We start from the raw sequence: 16,572 nt of genomic DNA on the forward strand, positions 1-16,572 counted from the left end.
AAAACTTGCATTGATGTTAGTCCGCTTATATCCTGGAAGACAGTCACTTTGGAAAAAAGATCAGTCTTACCCCATAAATCTGGGTCTCAGGGAGCTGTTATAGAAGAGTGTCTGTATTAGCGATGATCCGATCCTAGATGGCTTTGGTGCGCACGTGGTCCTCGGCGTCCTCAGCGTCTCTCTCTACTGCGACTTCCAGGGTCTCTGCTGCGCTCCACGTAATGCAGGAAGTGACGTTTCTATGCGACCGGAAAGAATAGCCCGTTGCTCCGGTCAGCTGGATAATTGCGTCAACGGTTTGTGAGCTGCTTTGTGGAATTTGACCTATAGTTTTTCTTTATAAAGAAGTATTTTTCAGCTTATTCGGAGTCCATGTACTGTCTCTTGTCAGACTGATATACGGGTTTTCACTTTTACAGAGTGAATTCTGGTGTTACTGTTTCACTATTAGTGATGAGCGGCAGGTGCCATATTCGTTAGAATGGCAGGTGCCATAGAATATTCGTTTTATATTATTTGAAATCGAATATTCGTCATTATTCTAGTTATCGCGATTAATATGCGATTTAAATAATCGCGTATTGCGATTTTAACTTAAAGGCTACTCTCCTATTGAAATAGCAATGCGATTAATTCAAGTTATAATAATCGAATTTCGATTTCAACTTAGCACTGCTATATTCCATATTCGTTAATTCTAGCCTAATATGGAATATAGCAGTGCTAAGCTGAAGTCGAAATTCGATTAATTCAAGTTATAATAATCGAATTGCGATTTCAACTTGGACCTGGTTTACTATGGTTGGCTTGGTAGAATTAGCGAATATGACGAATGTATTCATCATATTCCACAAAACGAAGATAACTAATGTATTCGTCATATTCCACAAAACAAAGATAACGAAGTATTCTCCATCTTCGTTTTAGCTACCTATTCATCAACTTCGCTAATTCTAGCAATCATATAGGAAAGTTTACCATAGAGACAGCAAATTTAATTCGCTATGCGATTATATTACTTTGCTTTTTTTTTTATAAATAGAATAATTATAATAATTATCAGGTATTATAATTATTCTATTTATTTAAAAAAAAAGCTAAGTAATATAATCGCATAGCGAATTAAACTTAGCTGTCTCTATAGTAAACTTTCCTATATGATTGCTAGAATTAGCGAAGTTGATGAATAGGTAGCTAAAATGAAGATGGAGAATACTTTGTTATCTTCGTTTTGTGGAATATGACGAATACATTCGTTAGCTTCATTTTGTGGAATATGACAAATACATTCGTCATATTCGCTAATTCTACCAAGCCAACCATAGTAAACAAGGTCCAAGTTGAAATCGCAATTCGATTATTATAACTTGAATTAATCGAATTGCGACTTCAGCTTAGCACTGCCATATTCCATATTAGGCTAGAATTAACGAATATGGAATATAGCAGTGTTAAGTTGAAATCGCAATTCGATTAATATAACTTGAATTAATCGAATTGCGATTTCAACAAAATTTTCAAATCCGACAGTACATTCTAGTATATGGAGACGTTCCCATGGTGATGGGGACGCTCCATGAGCACGGAAGTCGTCAGAAGCGGCAAAGGGCACTGACTGGAGCAGCCAGGAAGCCAGGAATCCTAAGGACAGGTAACAACAACTTTAGGGAAGTGGGGAAAAAAAAAATATAATAAAAAAAAAAGAATATAACTTTTTTAGAATTTTTTATGTATTTCTCTTTTTATTATTAAAATTATTATTATATATATTTTTTTTAACTTTTTTTTTTTTTTAAAGAGGACCTTTCACCACTCCTGACATGCCTGTTTTAATAGCTTCATGCATTCCCCATGTACTAACAATTCTGGAGCATCTATTCTTATGGCTCTATGTTGTGCCATTCCTTTATTATTCCTGCTAGAAGTTGTGAATCATCATAAATCATTCTATCCAATCAGTGCTGCTATTTTCAGACTGTGCAAGTACACCCCCCCAACTGGTTACCACCCCTCTGTACCCTTACTGCAGACTGCTAGCAATTCATTCATAACTTCTAGTACAAATAATAAAGGAACGGCACAACACACAGGCATAAAAATAGATTACATTACATATAAATAACAGAATTGTTATTACACAGGGAATGCATGAAGTTATTAAAAAAGACATGTCAGAAGTGGTAAAAGGTCCTCTTTAAATTAATTAACCACTTTCTGCCATAGTAAAGGCAGGAAGAGGTTAATGCACACCCTACAGGCTGACAGTTAATATTACAGCCAGAAGGTGGCGATCTTATATATGGAAAAGTGCCCCATGCCGGCTTTTACATTTTACAATGTGATCGATGCTTGTAGCACAGAGCTACAAGCATTTATCACTTACTGACCATTCCTACTGGTCACGGCACTTCTCCCTGTGATCGCAGTTGTCTAATGAGAGCGCAGTCACAGACATCTGCAGCAGCACGTGTTGTCGGCAGATCACGATGTAACCTTAAGAATTTATACAGTAATTTTTCAGAGCTGCTGTGTGTACATGAGAAATAACACTATTTATTGCCATTATACGACTTGCATCTGGTTTTCGTTCTGCAGTTGGTCTGTAATTCTATTTTTTTATGAGCTGGTAAGTGGAGGCTAACTGATTTTATGTTACCCATACACTGTACTTGGAAAAACAAGGAGTTCTGCTCACTAAGTCTCTATAGAATACCCTCAGAAGCAGCAGAAATAATGGATGTCATTACATAGCAGAACTAAGCAGTTTTGGATATGAATACAGCAGTAAAGTTAAGAGAGTAAGGGCTCCTTCACACTTGCGTTGGCCGGATCCGTCGTGTAGTCCATTTGCCGGAATTACACGCCGGATCCGGAAAAACGCGTGAGAACGCATCATTTTTTCATTCCGGATGCGTCTTTCCGGCTTTTTTCCGGAGATACGGATCCGGAAATCCTGAAGGCAACGCTTGCGTTTTTTGTCCGGATCCACCGTACGGATCCGGTATGTAGACGGATCCGTCGTACGGATCCGTTGAAACAGCGGATCCGTCGTGTATTTTAGAGCGGATCCGGTATGCAAAATAATTTCTAATCAGAAACTAATCCTATCACTAAAAATTAATCAGAAACTAATCTTATCACTGTTGTACAACTAATAAAATATGCAAATATTTTGGTCTATAAAAAGTAAACCTTTAAGGGACTAGCTCAGATTCTGCTTAGGATTGTCGCCAGGATGATGCCTGAACAAGAGTTTGCTTTCAAAGCGCTGATCTTGGTTTCAAGATGGAGGAAACAACAGCGAGATAGACGTCGGCGTTGTCTTCGTCGTTATTGGGTTCATCCAATTTCGTCTGCACGGATTACCGAAGGAGCATTTGAAGTCCTGTATCCGGAATTGCGTCATTATCCCGAAAAATTTAATAATTTTTTTCGCATGAACATGGCTAGCTTTGATGAGCTCCTAGACCGAGTATCACCAAGACTGGCCAGGATGGATACGTATTTCCGCAGGAGTGTGTCACCTACAGAACGACTCATGTTGACCATCCGGTAAGATAATGACATATATATATATTAATTTTTATTATTTATATGTGTTGTCTAGTATTTATATTTCATTAACAATTTCTTTAGAAGATTTTCATAGCAGCTATACTAATCTGTATGTATTTAATATAAATATTACAGGCAGTAAATATATATTGATGCTTTCAAGTATAGTAAAATTTTACTCATAACGATATTTATGATAATTATTGTGATTCAGGCCATATCAAATTAGACAAATCCATAATCTAAAATGTTTAAGTATTTCAAATTACTAATCTATTATTTTCTTTATTTTTTGTTCAGCTTTCTGGCTACAGGTGACAGTTTTACGTCGCTACACTACCATTTCCGGCTTGGGATTTCAACGATTTCAACTATTGTAAAAGAAACATGCCAAGTTTTATGGGAGGAACTGCATGAGGAGTTCATACCTACTCCCAATCAGCAGAGATGGCTTCAAATTGAAAAAAAAAATTATGAGGTCTGTCAATTTCCGCATTGTGTCGGCGCAGTGGACGGAAAACATATCCGTATTATAAAGCCACCAGGTACCGGATCAGAATTTTATAATTATAAAAAGTATTTTTCAATTGTTTTAATGGCCATCGCTGATGCTGAGTACCGGTTTGTGGCAGTTGATATTGGTGCATATGGCCGCACCAATGATTCAATGATTTTCAAAAACTCTTTCATGGGACGGAGCGTGTACAATCGGCGCTTTGACTTTCCACCTCCTGAACCTATGCCTGGAACCGACAGTCCACCACTGCCATACGTCTTGGTGGGGGATGAAGCTTTCCAAATGTCTGGAAACCTGATTAAACCCTACTCCAGCCGTGGATTGGATGCCACAAAACGGATTTTCAATTATCGCTTAACAAGGGCACGAAGAATGGTCGAGTGCACCTTTGGGATCCTTGTCTCTAAATGGAGAGTTTTTGCTAAACCGATTCAATTGAAGATTGAAACAGTAGACGAAGTAGTAAAGTGTGGGGTAGTTCTTCACAATTTCATACGGACTAAAGAACCCGCGATTGAGCGAATAATCGAGGACAGCGAAATGTGTAGTATTGAAACTTTTGGGCCACGTGGTACTGTTGCTGTGTCCGCCATGCGAGATTCATTTGCTGCCTACTTCAGCTCAGATGCTGGACGTTTACAGTGGCAGGACCAGAATGTTTAAAATTCAAATTTTGTACTGTTGCTGTTTTTTTTTCCCAAAAAAATATTCAATAATAAAGTTTAATAACTTTTTCAAATATAGTAGTATGGTGTTTCTTTTTAAATAAAATTTATATTATTTTTACTAAAAATCTTATCACCGCATGAGTAGCCACTATCATTGGCTGGCTCCCCAAGCGGTGTGAGAGCATGTCAGGCCTTTATCCACCACACCCTCTCCCACCGCCTGTAGAGCGACAGTTCCTGTGTCGCTCCACAAGCGGTGTGAGAGCGTGTCAGGCCTTTATCCACCACACCCTCTCCCTCCGCCTGTAGAGCGACAGTTCCTGTGTCGCTCCACAAGCGGTGTGAGAGCGTGTCAGGCCTTTATCCACCACACCCTCTCCCTCCGCCTGTAGAGCGACAGTTCCTGTGTCGCTCCACAAGCGGTGTGAGAGCGTGTCAGGCCTTTATCCACCACACCCTCTCCCACCGCCTGTAGAGCGACAGTTCCAGTGTCGCTCCACAAGCGGTGTGAGAGCGTGTCAGGCCTTTATCCACCACACCCTCTCCCTCCGCCTGTAGAGCGACAGTTCCTGTGTCGCTCCACAAGCGGTGTGAGAGCGTGTCAGGCCTTTATCCACCACACCCTCTCCCACCGCCTGTAGAGCGACAGTTCCAGTGTCGCTCCACAAGCGGTGTGAGAGCGTGTCAGGCCTTTATCCACCACACCCTCTCCCTCCGCCTGTAGAGCGACAGTTCCTGTGTCGCTCCACAAGCGGTGTGAGAGCGTGTCAGGCCTTTATCCACCACACCCTCTCCCACCGCCTGTAGAGCGACAGTTCCTGTGTCGCTCCACAAGCGGTGTGAGAGCGTGTCAGGCCTTTATCCACCACACCCTCTCCCTCCGCCTGTAGAGCGACAGTTCCTGTGTCGCTCCACAAGCGGTGTGAGAGCGTGTCAGGCCTTTATCCACAACACCCTCTCCCACCGCCTGTAGAGCGACAGTTCCTGTGTCGCTCCACAAGCGGTGTGAGAGCGTGTCAGGCCTTTATCCACCACACCCTCTCCCTCCGCCTGTAGAGCGACAGTTCCTGTGTCGCACCACAAGCGGTGTGAGAGCGTGTCAGGCCTTTATCCACCACACCCTCTCCCACCGCCTGTAGAGCGACAGTTCCTGTGTCGCTCCACAAGCCTTGTGAGAGCGTGTCAGGCCTTTATCCACCACACCCTCTCCCTCGCCTGTAGAGCGACAGTTCCTGTGTCGCTCCACAAGCGGTGTGAGAGCGTGTCAGGCCTTTATCCACAACACCCTCTCCCACCGCCTGTAGAGCGACAGTTCCTGTGTTGCTCCACAAGCGGTGGAAGAGCATGTTGGGCCTTTATTTTTAGATAAGTAAAAAAAACACAAGGACACATAAAAACTTTGAACTGAATTTTACTGAATTTTATAAAATAAAAATATATATAAATAAAACAATATTAATATAAAATTTGAAATAACAAAAATTACAAATCCTGGTATTGAGGAATTGTAGGAGGAGGTTGGGGGGTGGAAGGCAGTGCACGGCTTGATCCCTCTCCACCTTCGTATGTTCTGGTGGAGACTGAAATGTGTGATGTGGGAGGAGAGACAGAGGGAGTATGCAAACGGGATGGGGGATTGGGTGAAGGAGTTGTCCGAGCCAGCGAAGAAGGAGTGGTGAAAGTTGCTTGTTGGAAGTAGTTTTGAGGAGAGAAAGAAGAGTGGTAAAAAGGCTCGGGGGTTGTAGAATGGGGAGGTGGTTGAGGTGGACGGGTTGGAGTTTGCGGAGGTTGGAAGGGGTGAGGAGGTTGGAAGGGGTGAGGAGGTTGTGGTGGGGGATAGGAATGGGAGGGGGGATAGGAATGGGAGGGGGGATAGGTTGGTGGTTGGGGAACAGGAGTTGTACGGTGTCTCAAATCCCACACCGCATCCTCCACCCTACGTCTGAACTCCAACACCTGGTCGGGCGTGAAGTCCGCCACCAGCTGAATAATTGACGGCCAATAGGTTTGTAGCGGGCCCGGCTGAGAAAACTGCGACACACACCCGCGCAGACTTCTCAGCTCGGCCTCGATGGCTACAATCCTATTGCTGTAACCACACAAGGTCTCATACAAGAGCCTTGTGAGGTCTTCATAATCAGCTTGGCGGCTTCTACCGGCCCTCTGGCGACGCATCAACGCCTCAAAAAGTGGCGCCATAACGGCCATTGTTGCGTCACCAGAGGGCACCAGTAGAGGACGATTTGGGTCCTGACCAGGTGCTGGACGAGGTGGAGAGGGATCCGCGGGTGGCAGCTCAGCAGGGACCGCCTCTTGTTGACTTTCAGAAGGAGGTTCTGGCGCCCGAGTACTGCTAGTTGTTCTGTAAAAAAAACAAAAAAAGAAAAATTTAGCATTTTTTTAAAATAGTTTTCACCATTTGACCAATTTTTTTAGGGATTATTGTACTTACCTTCGCAGCTCTAGGGTTCTACGTAGGAACCCTAGGGCAGCCGCATAGCGGTACGGCTGCCGGCGGGTTCCGCCAGACCCACTCGGGCGATTGACCTCCTCATTATAGTCTTTCTTATAGCGGTCCCTTATTGAGCGCCATCGCACCATAACTGCCGTCTCTGAAAAATATGAAAATAAACATTACTCTCAAATTACTGGCATTACCAAACTGCAGCCCTACAGCTGTTGCAAAACTACTACTCCCAACATGCCTGGATAGGGCATGCTGGAAGTTGTAGTTTTGCAACAGCTGGAGGCCGCAGGTTGGACATGACACATCACTAATCAATTAAAAAAATTTAAGGATACTTACTGCAATCTTCCTGTTTGCCTTCACTGAGGTCGTCCCAATCCGTCAGCATTTTGCCGCAAATCTCCATCCACAGACTCCGGGTCAGGTGATGGTCTGCATGGCGGCGGTCGGTATGGTCCCAGAGTGGGACGCGTTCCTCCACCAGATGGATGAGGAGTTCGTTGTCTATATAGAAACCAGATAATTCCTCCTCATCCGTTCTGGCAGAGGCCCTTGAACCCTAAAAAAAATGAGAAAATAATTTATTAATTTTAAAAAATAATGTAATAATTTACACATATGAGATAACAAGAATCAATACTGAGATATACTCACACGTCCCCGACCGCCGCGTGCTCCCCGGCGCCTTGTGGATGGTTGCTGACGACCTCTTGATGCAACAGTAGGATTAGACTAAAATAAAAGAATATCAAACTTAATAACCTTAAATTTTAATAATTTTAGAAAAAACACACTGCATTTTTTATTTTTTATTAAATTACCGATTCATGGTGTCCACCCCCGACTTCCTCCTCTCCCGCTGTAGGAACAGGGCCGGAATACCTCTCCTCCGTTGACGAATGCTGTAAAAGAAATATAAAATTCATATTTTGGACATGAATGGGATAATAAAATAAAAAGTTAAAACATGACATACCGTGTCCAAGCGAACTCGTCGCCTTGGAGGAGAGTTGCCGGACTCACTTGAATAGCCTATTGAAAAAATTAAAAATAATTAAACAATTGTTTTTCAATCATTGAAAAAAAACCCCTCAAAAATGATACTTACTGGACATTTTTTTTTCAAAGATGAAGATAAGGTCTGTCTCCCAAAAAATATAACCTAAGAAAAATGAGAACAAAAAGATGAAAATTAACACATTAATATTAAACAACAGTACTACCTTAATCAGGGGACTACTACCCCCAACATCAACCATGCAGTCACCCCAGCCAGCTGCAGTCCCAAAGAAAAAGCACTTTGGACTGCAGCTGGGGTGACTGCACGGTGGGTGCGGGGGGCTGCATTCCCCAGGGGACTACTACCCCCAACATCAACCATGCAGTCACCCCAGCCAGCTGCAGTCCCAAAGAAAAAGCACTTTGGACTGAAGCTGGGGTGACTGCACGGTGGGTGCGGGGGGCTGCATTCCCCAGGGGACTACTACCCCCAACATCAACCATGCAGTCACCCCAGCCAGCTGCAGTCCCAAAGAAAAAGCACTTTGGACTGAAGCTGTGGTGACTGCACGGTGGGTGCGGGGGGCTGCATTCCCCAGGGGACTACTACCCCCAACATCAACCATGCAGTCACCCCAGCCAGCTGCAGTCCCAAAGAAAAAGCACTTTTGACTGCAGCTGGGGTGACTGCACGGTGGGTGCTGGGGGCAGTATTCCCCAGGGGACTACTACCCCCAGCATTCATTTGCTGCCTCCTACATGCATCTACTATGTCTAGGACATAGTAGATGCATGTAGTTAATGTATATTTCCAGACAAAACACACACTGAAAACTCACCTCCAGGAGCTGATGACACGACCTGTCCTCTCCCGCGCGGGTTGTCTGCCGAAGTTGGCGCCAGCCAAGCCCTTCCTACTTCCTGGCGCAGGCGCAGACGCAACATCCGGATCCGTCGTTGCGTCGTAAGAACTGAAGATGTTAGGACGGATCCGGAATAATACATTCCAATGGGCTATTATTCCGGATCCGTCGTTGCGGCAAGTGTTCCGGATTTTTGGCCGGAGCAAAAAGCGCAGCATGCTGCGCTATTTGCTGCGGCCAAAAAACGTTCCGTTCCGGAACTGAAGACATCCTGATGCATCCTGAACGGATTTCACTCCATTCAGAATGCATGGGGATAATCCTGATCAGTATTCTTCCGGCATAGAGCCCCGACGACGGAACTCTATGCCGGAAGACTATAACGCAAGTGTGAAAGAGCCCTTAATCACTTACAAACCAGCAACAGTCTCTCTGTATGTCTCTGTTTGCAGCAGCTTCTTCCTCCCCTCTATAGAGACACCTATGTAATCTGATCCTTCAGTGAGCAGCCAGCCTGTCTTCACTGAAGACATATCTGAGTAGGGAACTGAGAGTCAATGAAGAGGAGGGGGAGCAGGAGAAGAGCCTGATAAGAGGAAAAGGAAGCTTTTTAAGAATATAAGAACTTGAGCTATTCAAAGACTCACTAGAATGTACAGTGGATATACCCCTGTTTAAATGTCAGGTTTCTGTGATGTAAAAAAATGAGACAAAGATAAATCATTTCTGAAATTTTTCCACATTTAATGTGACCTATAAACTGTACAACTCAATTGAAAAACAAACTGAAATCTTTTAGGTGGAGGGAAGAAAAAAAAATAAGGTGGTTGCATAAGTGTTCACACCCTCTTATAACTGGGGATGTAGCTGTGTTCAGAATTAAGCAATCACTTTCAAAATCATGCTAAATAGGAGTCAGCATACACCTGCCATCATTTAAAGTGACTCTGATTAACCCCAAATAAAGTTCACCTGCTCTAGTTGGTCTTTCCTGAAATTTTCTTAGTCGCATCCCACAGCAAAAGCCACACGTCGCTCTGAGAACTCAGATCAGTCACAGCATTCCCGCCTGCCTGTTTATGTCACTACTTATGGTGCACAATACTCGCAGATCTGTAATATAGTAAGAAAACACTTACCTGTACTGTCAACAGATGACCAATGGCGCAGTGTCTTGAAGGGTGGCATCTTGTGCTCAGCCCGTAGAGCGCCCACACTGGGCAACAGACTCTGCCCCTCTTTGTATTCTGAGGGGGCACGAGCTTCTCCAGTGTGGTTGCGGTTTCTCGGAAGCTACAAATGTGGGCATAAAATCTGTATGTGTTGCTCTTATATGCGACCTGGCAAGGAAGTTTTTTCCTATGCCATGAATCAAAGTTTTTCCATCAAACAATACATCAACTGTAACACCACTCATGTGGTATGATGTATTTCATGTACTCTCTGTTCCCTCCAGTATATTGGTTGCACCACCAATGGCCTTAAGGTTAGACTGTGCAGGCATATCTCTGAAATTCCTCATTCACATGCCAGGAATGTGTCTGCAGTTAGCCTGCATTTTCAGTGGTGCATGGTGGCAACACAGAGGGTTTAACAGTGCAAGGCCTGGAAAGGGCTACTCCACCACCTAGGGGTGGTAATTACAAGAAGAAGCTTTTGAGTCCTTTTGGATCTTTAAAATGGGGTCCACTACACCAAGTGGACTCAATCGGAAACATGACCTGATATTACATTATTGAATTTTTGATCCATGACTTGTATGTGTTCTTTTGTTTTAATTAACCATGCTTTTTAGCACATGTTGTCAATTTCATTTGAAGGAGGGACTTGTAGTTATTGTGTCCACCTGCTTTCAAGTGGAGGAGCTATATATCCAACCCCCTCCTCAGTATGTGTATGTCATGAGGAAGGATCGCTACTGTCTCTGATCCGAAACATGTAGACTGGACTGTAACTGGCTTTTATCTGCACTGAAAAATAAAGGTAACATTTTAACCGAGCTGGACCTTTTTCTCTTTTTACAGCAAAAGCCATGGTCCACAAAGAGCTTCCAATGCATCAGAGGGATCTCATTGTTAAAAGGTATCAGTCAGGAGAAGGGTACAAAAGAATTTCCAAGGCATTAGATATACCATGGACCACAGTGAAGACAGTCATTATCAAGTGGAGAAAATATGGCACAACAGTGACATTACCAAGAACTGAACGTACCTCTAAAACTTATGAAAAGACGAGAAGAAAACTGGTCTGGGAGGCTACCAAGAGGCCTACAGCAACATTAAAAGAGCTGCAGGAATATCTGGCAAGTACTGGCTGTGTGATACATATGACAACAATCTCCCGTATTCTTTATATGTCTGGGCTATGGGGTAGAGTGGCAAGACGGCAGTAATATGTTCTAAAGCCGTTTTTGGCGTGTATTAGTGGCAAAAAAATATATATTATTTGCTGTTCTAAAGCCTTTTGTGGAGTGTATTAGTGGAATAACAAAGTAAAGTGGTCTTAAGAAGCAGAAAAATGCTCAAAACTACAAATGATGTTGCACATTTATAACTGGGGAGAAAATCCTGCACATGTGATCTGTTGCCATCAGCATTCCCCAGCAAAAATGCATACAATGGGGGATGCCTGCAACGGACCACATGTACCAAAAAAACATCCTACACAGGGTGACCAAATGTGCTGATGTGATTAATTATATAAAACATTACCAAAGTTGGTGCACTACAATGGTAAGTGTAATTTACACCAGGGGCATCGTTAGGTCAAAACATTCGGGGATGGAGCCCCGAATGTTTTGTCAAGTGCCCCGAATGTTTATGCTGGTGGTGGGCATAGGCGTTGAGGTTTTGTCATTGCCGGGAAGTGCTATACTCACCTCTTCCTTCCTGGTCCTCAGTGCTCCACTGTGAAGGCTGCGCACAGTGTGAGGCCACGCTGTGACTATACAAGAGGATTACCGAGTGGGGGCGATGAAGATCATCAGCATCCGGAGAAGGAACGGTAAGTGTTTTTTTTTCTTTTTATTTGGGGGCTGATGGAGGCACTGGTGGGGGGCTGAAGAGAGGCTGCCGGGAGGCTGAGGAGGGGCACTGAGGGCTGATATGAGGCAAGGGGGGCTGAAGAGGGGCATTAGGGCTGATGTGAGGCACTGGGGGCTGATATGAGGCACTGGGGGCTGATATGAGGCATTGGGGGGCTAAATACAGGCTGCTGGGGTGCTGAAGAGGGGCACTGGGGGCTTATATGATGCAAGGGGGGGGCTAAAGAGGGGCATTGGGGGCTGATGTGAGGCACTGGAGGCTGAAGAGAGGCTGCTGGAGGGCTGAAGAGAGGCTGCTGGAGGGCATAAGAGAGGCACTGGGGGGGGCTTATATAAGGGACTGGGGGCTGATATGAGGCACTGGGGGGCTGAAGAGAAACTGCTGGGGGGCTAAAGAGGGGCACTGGGGGCTGATATGAGGCACTAGGGGCTGAAAAGGGACACTGGGGGGCTTCATAGGGGCACTGGGGGCTGATATGAGGCACCGGGGGGGCTGAAGAGGGGCACTGGGGGTTAATATGAGGCATTGGGGGCTGATATGAGGCACTGGGGGTTGATACGAGGCACTGGGGCTCTTATCTGTAGTCTGATTGGGGGTCATTCACATTGGGGTCTGATCTGAGGTCTTATTGGGGTCTTATTAACATTAAGGGTTTTATTGGGGCTGTCAGCTGAGGTCTGATTAACATTGGTGGTCTGATTGGTGGTCTGACCTTGGGCGTAATGAAAAATATATTTTATTATTTCCCCCCTCTAAAATCTAGGTGCGTCTTATGGGCCGGAGCGTCTTATAGGGTGAAAATTGCGGGTAAGTTTAAAAATTATTTCTTCTCCCTTCATTATATTGATAGTGCGGGTCTGTATGTATGTATGTATGCAGAGTGTATTTGTGTATATGTGGGAGTGTGTATGTGTATATAATATATACATACATACATGCGCGCACGCGGCGTGTGTGTTTGTGCTTTAGGGTGCACACCCTAATGCAATAGGCTGCGTACGCCTATGCTGGTGGGATTTTTTTTTATTAGGCTATTCCTAGCGGTCTGGGCAATCCCATAGATCATCCCCCAACCCCCCTTGTACTTGTTCCGCTACTTGCAGGCTGCGCGGGCATGAGTTCAGAACTTCAGTCACTTCGATCCGAAGTTCTGAACTCATGCTCACGCAGCCTGCAAGTAGCGGAACAAGTACAAGGGGGGTTTATGGGTTCCAACTTCTGTGATTAGTTTATAGTTGGGGGGTTTGCTTAATTTTAAATTAGGCTGACCATAGGTTAGGATGATCTGTGGGGTTGCCCAGACAGCTAGGCCCTTCACTGTAGTTATTAACCCCTTTCAGCAGTCCCCATACACTGAAGAGGTGACTGCTGAAAGGGGTTAATAAGAGGGCGTGGCTTCACGGGGTGGGGGCGTGGCTTCACGTGGTCTTGTGCACTGGATGTCTTTAGACCCTAGCAACGCCCCTGATTGACACTATATGGCTAAACCCTCACTCTAATATTAAAAATGAGACTTTTGCCAATATATTCTTATATCAAGAACATATCGGAGCCCATGCACCTCTTCAGGATCTCTCATAGTGGCACAGGACCTAACGCTAACCTACCTGTGCCGTATGGGCAATTACAGGGGCTGTATGGGCAATTACAGGAGCATAAGGTCTGACGCACAGTAAACTCCCAGTTATCTCCAGCGTGAAATCACACATACAATGGGAGGAGGGAGAAGCCTGTGTTATATGTTCTAAAGCCTTTTGTGGCGTGTATAAGTGGAAAAAAGTAAGGGCCTATTTACCATTCAGCAGTGCAGTTATATGTTCTAAAGCCCTTTTTGGCATGTATTAGTGGCAAAAAAATATATATTATTTGCTGTTCAGCGGTGCAGTTATATGTTCTAAAGCCTTTTGTGGCGTGTATACGTGGAATAAAGTAAGGGCCTATTTGCCGTTCAGCAGTGCAGTTATATGTTCTAAAGCCTTTTTGGCATGTATTACTGGCAAAAAAATATATATTATTTGCCGTTCCGTGGTGCAGTTATACAGTATGTTCTAAAGCATTTTGTGGCATGTATAAGTGGAAAAAAGTAAGGGCCTATTTGCCGTTCAGCAGTGCAGTTATATGTTCTTAAGCCCTTTTTGGAGTGTATCAGTGGCAAAAAAATATATATTATTTGCCGTTCCGCGGTGCAGTTATACAGTATGTTCTAAAGCCTTTTGTGGCAAAAAGTGAGGGCCTATTTGCCGTTCAGCAGTGCAGTTATATGTTCTAAAGCCTTCTTTGGTGTGTGTATTAGTGGAAATAAAGGGCTTATTAGCCGTTGTGTGGTGAAGTGAGAAAATTACAGACTTTTTTGGGGTGTTTTAATTTCATTTTTATTTATTTATTTGATTTAACATGATGTCAGTCAGAGAAGTGCCAGGTCCTGCACAGGGGAATGGCAGAGGCCTAAATGTTTCTGGCGCAGGCACAGGTCGCAGCAGAGTAAGGGGGCGTGGCAGCAGGAGTCATAGTGAGAGGCCTGAGTTCCCGGTTGTAGCGGAGAGCTGATATTCCACAGCCAATCTCCACCTAAGATCCCAGTGAGGCTCAGGAACAAGTATCATAAATCCATAGAGTAGTAATTCCAGCAGGCAAAATAGTCCAATAATATCCCAACAGCAATCCCAATGACTGGACGACACACAGCATCAGGAGCAGAACTAACTTTATTTGGACATGGCACACACTTTAAACCCCCCAACAGCCTTATTTACATACAATGGGGCACATAGATGACCATGGTACAAGGAAGGGTGGGGACAGACAATAGCAAGGGCTGATGGGAGATGGAGGAGGGACAGAACAGCTAGATTACTGGTCTCCCAGTGTCCCTGAGACCACACCCTGCTGGGAGAAGAATGGGACAGGAAAAATAAAGGGGGAAGGGAGGAGGCACAGAAAAGCAATGCATCCAACACAGTAAACATTACAGTTTACAATACATAGCCATACAATCAACCGAATGTCGTCCTACATGATACAAATAGGCCAGGCTAAATACAATCCGCTACACTGCTCCCCCTTGCCCACAAGCCGGCATACACAGTCTGATCCAGCACGGATCGGCTTGGGGATGTCCGGGGTTGGTGTTTGTGGTCTCCTTTGCCGCGTTATAAATGCTTGAACCTCTGTCATTGTCTTGGAGATAATTTCCACTGGTGGGTTCTCCCCATAAAATGACAATCTGAATACGAGCTGCCTTTGGAACTCTGCTTGCTCTGTTCCGTCTGTCTCGTCCCTCTGTGCAGTGACCGAATCATCCTCTGCTCGGATTTCTGCCATTATTTCAGAGATAAGTGTTGCCTTTGTTTTGTTGCTGGCTGAAATACCTCTTGCTTCCAGAAGATCTTTAAGTGTGGATCGTTTTAAAGTGGAGTAATCAATCTCCATTAATCCTTGTTCCTCTGTGAGTCTGGATCCCAGCGCTGCCAACCAATGTAGCGGAGAGCTGATATTCCACAGCCAATCTCCACCTAAGATCCCAGTGAGGCTCAGGAACAAGTATCATAAATCCATAGAGTAGTAATTCCAGCAGGCAAAATAGTCCAATAATATCCCAACAGCAATCCCAATGACTGGACGACACACAGCATCAGGAGCAGAACTAACTTTATTTGGACATGGCACACACTTTAAACCCCCCAACAGCCTTATTTACATACAATGGGGCACATAGATGACCATGGTACAAGGAAGGGTGGGGACAGACAATAGCAAGGGCTGATGGGAGATGGAGGAGGGACAGAACAGCTAGATTACTGGTCTTCCAGTGTCCCTGAGACCACACCCTGCTGGGAAAAGAATGGGACAGGAAAAATAAAGGGGGAAGGGAGGAGGCACAGAAAAGCAATGCATCCAACACAGTAAACATTACAGTTTACAATACATAGCCATACAATCAACCGAATGTCGTCCTACATGATACAAACAGGCCAGGCTAAATACAATCCGCTACACCGGTGTCATCTAGCGGTCGTGTCTTGACCAGCTACCCAGCGGTTCTTGAATGGTTGACATCCACCACCTCAGCCAAAGGGAGCTGTCTGTCCTTCCTATCATCTTCTGGTCCTGATGCTCCTGCGCCTCCTCCTACTTCTCATCAGTCATTTCATCAGCAATTGATCTCTGAAGCAATTGCCAAGAGACAACAGTATGCGTGCACTCATCCAACGGCGCAGAAGCTGAATGTGCTTCTGGCCAAGTTGCTGGTGCTGCAGTCCTTCCCTTTCCAAGTGGTGGACTCTGCACCTTTCAGAGAACTGATGGCTTGTGCTGAGCCGAGGTGGAGACTCCCAAGCTGTCATTTCTTTACCACTGGGTGAATGTGGTTCCTGCACAGCCACACCAGCAACTTGGCCAGGTGACGCCGCTTCTGCCTCCACATTCTCACGCCATTCGTCCTGTGACAATGTCCACCTCT

The 16,572-nt window shown here is 44.7% G+C and overlaps 1 protein-coding gene across 1 annotated transcript; it reads right to left on the reverse strand.

The window, feature by feature from the left end:
- Nucleotides 1–133: 133 nt before the first annotated feature.
- LOC122929322 lies at nucleotides 134–15,542 on the reverse strand. The gene is made up of 9 exons (XM_044282847.1): nucleotides 15,345–15,542; nucleotides 8,316–8,369; nucleotides 8,184–8,239; nucleotides 8,029–8,109; nucleotides 7,864–7,939; nucleotides 7,547–7,766; nucleotides 7,193–7,352; nucleotides 6,662–7,102; nucleotides 134–335 (listed from the first exon to the last, which is right to left on the reverse strand). The coding sequence occupies exons 1-9, from the start codon at nucleotides 15,540–15,542 to the stop codon at nucleotides 134–136; spliced, it is 1,488 nt and encodes a 495-aa protein (XP_044138782.1).
- Between the last annotated feature and the right edge of the window lie 1,030 nt (nucleotides 15,543–16,572).

This window comes from Bufo gargarizans, chromosome 1 (genome assembly GCF_014858855.1).
Source record: "Bufo gargarizans isolate SCDJY-AF-19 chromosome 1, ASM1485885v1, whole genome shotgun sequence".
In the NCBI taxonomy this organism is placed as follows: Eukaryota; Metazoa; Chordata; class Amphibia; order Anura; family Bufonidae; genus Bufo; species Bufo gargarizans.

Coding starts and splice junctions, on each gene's coding strand:
- LOC122929322 (XM_044282847.1), bottom strand. CDS start 15,542: ATGGAGATTGATTACTCCACTTTAAAACGATCCACACTTAAAGATCTT. Junction 8,110..8,183: donor GACGAGTTCGCTTGGACACG/GTATGTCATGTT, acceptor TTTCTTTTACAG/CATTCGTCAACGGAGGAGAG. Junction 7,103..7,192: donor AGAACCCTAGAGCTGCGAAG/GTAAGTACAATA, acceptor TTTTTTTTACAG/AACAACTAGCAGTACTCGGG.